Source organism: Cebus imitator, unplaced genomic scaffold, assembly GCF_001604975.1.
Source record: "Cebus imitator isolate Cc_AM_T3 unplaced genomic scaffold, Cebus_imitator-1.0 Scaffold948, whole genome shotgun sequence".
Taxonomy (NCBI): Eukaryota; Metazoa; Chordata; class Mammalia; order Primates; family Cebidae; genus Cebus; species Cebus imitator.
This window is the reverse complement of record NW_016108263.1, coordinates 91570-96305: the sequence shown is the minus strand read 5'-3', so window position 1 is coordinate 96305 and position 4736 is coordinate 91570. Positions and strand designations below refer to the sequence as shown.

The following is a 4736-nucleotide window of genomic DNA, read 5'->3' as shown; positions in this document are numbered from 1 at the left end:
TAGTCGGGCATGGTAGCGCATGGCTGTAATCACAGCTACTCAGGAGGCTGAGGCAGGAGAACCACTTGAACCTGGGAGGTAGGGGTTATGATGAGCTGAGATCTCACCATTTGCACTCCAGCCTGGGCAACAAGAACAAAACTCCGTCTCAAAAAAAAAGATACCAATGAGTGGCGTGTCCAGTCCCTCAGCTGCTGAGGGCTTAGGGGAAGATGAAGCAGGGGTGATGATGACAGCACTGACTTCCCAGGACGAGCGCTGGAATAGATGAGTGAGCAGAAAGAGCCAGGCTGCACCTGCTGCCAAGTAAGGATGGCTGAGCATCAGCTCTTCCTAGCCTCATCGCTATTCCCAGCACCTTAAGCATAAAACACTCCACAGACCAGAGTGGTCAGCAAACATGCAAGATCCACGGCTTCATGTAAATTTCTGTATGGGATAGGATTATGGGTGAGTTTCCTTGTTCCTAAATTTTAATATTTTCTGGAAGGAAAAGACAAAAAACCACCTGGAATAAGAAAAAACATAACCTCAGAGTCCCCCTGAGAACACCCAGTATTAGCTTCTGGATATACCTATGTCACTCTTAAGGGGCAGGGGCCAAATCCAGCATACCACCTGTTTTCCTACATCAAGTTTTATAGGAACACTGCCCTGCCCATTCGTTTACTTATCCTCTACAGCTTCTGATTTTAAAGAAACTGAAAACACTTTTGTGGGCCCCTAAGAATGTCATGGGTCCTAGGACCATGTCTCTGTACTTAATGAATAAATAGATTCCAGCTGTTAAAAAAAAAAGCAGTGGGTGGCCAGGGTGGCTCACGCCTGTGATCCCAGCACTTTGAGAGGCCAAGGCAAGAGGATTGCTTCAGCTCTGGAGTTCAAGAGCAGCCTGGGCAACACAGCAAGACTGTAATCCCAGCACTTTGGGAGGCTGAGGCAGGCTGATCACTTGAGGTCAGAAGTTTGAGACCAGCATGGCCAACACAGTGAAACCCCCTCTCTACTGAAAATATAAAAATTAGCTGAACGTGGTGGCACGCTAATCTATAATCCCAGCTACTTGGAAGGCTGAGGCAGGAGAATCACTTGAACCCGGGAGGCAGAGGTTGCAGTGAGCTGAGATCGTGCCACTGCACTCCAGCCTGGGTGACAGACTCAACCTAAAAAAAAAAAAAAAAAAAAAACTAGCCAGGCACGGTGGCATGCACCTGTAGTCCCATCTACTCCAGAGGCTGAGACAACAGGATAGCCTGAGCCCGGGAATTTGAGGTTGCAGAGAGCTATGACTGTGCCACTGCACTCTGGCCTGGGGGACATAGTGAGACCCTGTCACACACACACAAAAAAAGAGAGAGAAGGTAAACGTGATCTGGCACAGAAGGCTGCCTGCTCTACCACAGAACCGGTGCTCATAGCTCATGGCTGGTGCCCATAGCTCACTGCACCCTCCTCCAAATCCGTATGTTCATGCAGAAGGCAGGCCTAAGCCCAGGGTTCTCAGCAGAGTCCAGGGCTCAGAAGCATGTACTGTTTAAAACGCAAATTCACAGGCCCCACCCCAGACCTGCAGAATCTGAACCCCTGGGAGTGGACCCTGCGATCTGCACGTGAACAAGTCCTCCTGGCAATTCAGATGTGCGCTCAAGCTTGGGCTAAATTGCTCACAGGGTTACCACTGTGTGTAGGGCTGGAGGAGCAGATTCCTCCTCGGGCAGCACATATCTCAGAAGTCAAAACCTTGGGCTTCAGACTCAGACACACCAGGACTTGAGGCCCAGGCCCCTCATGAAGCATCTGGCTGTGCGCCCTGAGCAAGCAGCTCCCCTTTTTCAGACTGTCTGCTCCTATGGAAGATAGAGACTCGAAGAGTCTCCCTCCTGGGGAGATGAATTCTCAGTGCAGTGACACTAATACTGAGCGTGCCGAAACCAAGTGTCTCACACACGCTAACTGCTCCCCCGTGGCCCCAGCACATCGGTTTTCACTTTATATACATCTGTTTGCACCTACAGCCTTGATCACATCTAATATGAAAAAAGTGAAAGGTTTTGTCTAAATGACATGATGAACACTACATCACTATCATCACCACCACAAACAGCCGATCCCCACGCAACTCCAAGGCCACCTGCCCAGCTCCGCCCTGACCCCACATACCCGTTTTGCCCGTCCTCCAGGCCCTGAGCCGGGGCAGCAGGCTGGGCACAGGCAGAGGGATGGGATCTCTGTCCCCGATTCGGACTTCGGCCACCAGCTCCAGCATGTCCTCACTTCTGCAAGGTGGAAGAAGGGGGTGAGCCTCAGGGGTGCTTCTGGGATTCACGCCAGGGCCTTTCCCACTCCAGCTGCCAAACTACTCACTCGCCAGGCCGCAGGTCCAGGCGGCTGGGAACCCAGGTATCCGGGGGATCCAGGACACTCACCAGCCCTGCGAGGAAGCTGTCCGCAGCCATGTCCAGCACCTAGAAGAGGCCAGAGAGGCTCCATGCCATCCCTGCTCACATGAAGATTGGCAAATCCTACTGCCCCACTCCCTAAGAAAACTGAGGACCTAATTCCTGTAGCCTGACTGCCATCAGCACTCAAAGCTTAGGCCCACAGACCAGGCCCCCAGACTCTCCCACACTGCCCCAGTCAGCATCGCAGAGCCAGGAGTCCAGATCCCAAAACCCCACCCCCACAGACTGAGGGCCCCGTCCCTTCCTCCCTGATACCCTGAGTCCGGCCCCCAGCCCCCTCCTTCTTACTCACAGTAGCCGTGTCAGTCCCCCCTGATTCCTGGGAACGGGGCTCTGACCGTGGACTCCGGCAGTGCCGCCATCGAAGGCCATGACACCGAGAGCCATCTGGAGAGAGATTTGCATGGGAGATTGGACACAGGGGACTCACCACAGAGAGCAAAGAGGAGCTTGATCTAGTTCCTGACAGTGGAACAAGCCTCCCGCCTGCTGTCCCGGCCTCAACGCACCACCTCCCAGGAGGACTTCCCAGCACCCATTCTGACGCCGACGGGTCAGCTATTTGTCCTACTGCCTGCCCTCAGACACCTCAGCCTGGCATTCAGACCTTGCTGGGATCTGGTCCCCACAGACCTCTCCTGCATGCCAGCCCCAAGGAACCTCAGCGCAGCCCCTCATCGCTGAGCCCTTGTGCTGTGGGCCTACGGTGGCCGATCAGGCTTCTCTCTAATTCAAAAACTCTAGTAGGTCCTCAGAGACCCCATTCACCTGTCCCCACTCCAGGAAGGTGCCCTGACCCGTCCCCACCATGCTAGCTCAGGTGGGCCTTCTTCCCCCTCACAGCATGTGCCTGTCTCCCTTCCCCCGGACGACGGGCCCTTCCAAGGTGGCCACAAGGTGTCTGCCCCATCTTTGGCTCCCCATACCAGCACAAGGGTAGCACCCAGAGGCTTCAGAAAAGCTTATAGAATGACAGGATAAAGAATGGAGAGGGGACGGAGCTAAAAGGAATGGGCGCCATACCTTTGTCATTGGGCAGGTCTCCCTGCAGGGAGCTTCCCACGGCCTGCTGGATAGCTCGCTGTGGAAGAGGGTAAGAACTAAGCGTGAGGGGACCCAGGCAGATGCTTTGCGACCTCTGCCCCTTGGGAGATAGACATCCCAAACACTGACAACCAGACTCAAGACCTTCACGGGAGCCAAGAGTCCAGGGCCCCTGCCTCAGGCTCCTGGAGTGTGGAGGCCCAGCTCCTCCATCCCTCAGCGCCAGGAGCCCAGCAGCCTCACCAGGATAAAGGCAGAAGGAGAAAGCGTGGGGTCTCTGTCTGGCGGCCCATCTCCCCGATCCTCGCCCGACTCCTCCGTCTTCCCTCGGGACTCATCTTCTTCCTCCATGGTCACCTGGAGGTCCGGGGGCAAAAGTTTGGAGTGGAGGTCCCGAGAGAAAGGATGGAAGTCGAGGGCAGACACGAAGACCTCCAGGGCCCCAGGCTACCTCTCTCAGCATCCTCTCTGGCACCCTCCTCTCCTCCACCGCATCCCACTCTACCCCGTGCTTGGGCGAGTGCTGGGCCCAACACAGACACCCCAGGGACTAGGAGCCATTCTCCTCCTTTTCTCTGGATTTCAGGTGCCTCTTCTGTCAAAGGAAGGCCTCCCCGGCTTCCACTTTTACTATCTCATTCCAAAATTCCCATAGCTTCCCTCACAACCTATCCAAACGTCAAGACCTCGTTCCCTGGCCTCCTAAGATGCAAAGCCAGCACTGAGATTTTTTGTGCGTGCTGCACTGTGATTTCAAAGAGTGTATTCCACAACAGGCCCATAAAGCCACCTTTCTCAAAGCCAGTGTGCTGGGCACCAGTCAACGCCACACCTCCAACGTCACACAGCTTCCTAGAGCATCAGCTGGCCTAAATTTTATTTATATACCTAAGTTGCAACCTTCATAGAGTGAACTGCAAAACCAGTAAGCCATTTTTTTTGAGAGGAGTCTTGCTCTGTCATCAGGCTGGAGTACACTGGCACAATCTCCTTGCAACCTCCGCCTCCCGGTTCAAGCGATTCCCTGCCTCAGCCTCCCGAGTAGCTGGGACTACAGGCATGCGCTATCACACCTGGCTAATTTTTTGTATTTCAGTAGACATGGGGTTTCACCATGTTGGCCAGAATGGTCTCAATATCCTGACCTTGCAATCTGCCTGTTCTCGGCCTCCCAAAGTGCCGGGATTACAGGCGGGAGCCACCGAGCCTGGCCCAGTATGCCATTTTTTT

The 4736-nt window shown here is 54.3% G+C and overlaps 1 protein-coding gene across 3 annotated transcripts in view; it reads right to left on the bottom strand.

Annotated features, from left to right (window-relative positions):
- Positions 1 to 4736, bottom strand: part of SCAF1 (SR-related CTD associated factor 1) — a 17199-nt gene that overhangs the window by 9854 nt on the left and 2609 nt on the right. For 2 of the 3 annotated variants that reach the window (XM_017521058.2, XM_017521059.2), the window contains exons 2-6: positions 3750 to 3863; positions 3486 to 3543; positions 2755 to 2849; positions 2365 to 2465; positions 2161 to 2276 (exon numbers count right to left, since the gene is read on the bottom strand). In XM_017521058.2, the coding sequence (XP_017376547.1) occupies positions 2161 to 2276; positions 2365 to 2465; positions 2755 to 2849; positions 3486 to 3543; positions 3750 to 3857 (478 nt within the window). In that variant the 5' untranslated portion in view covers positions 3858 to 3863. Of the gene's footprint in view, positions 1 to 2160; positions 2277 to 2364; positions 2466 to 2750; positions 2850 to 3485; positions 3544 to 3749; positions 3864 to 4736 lie in introns of those variants that run through there. The other variant, XM_037735762.1, reaches the window with a different exon arrangement.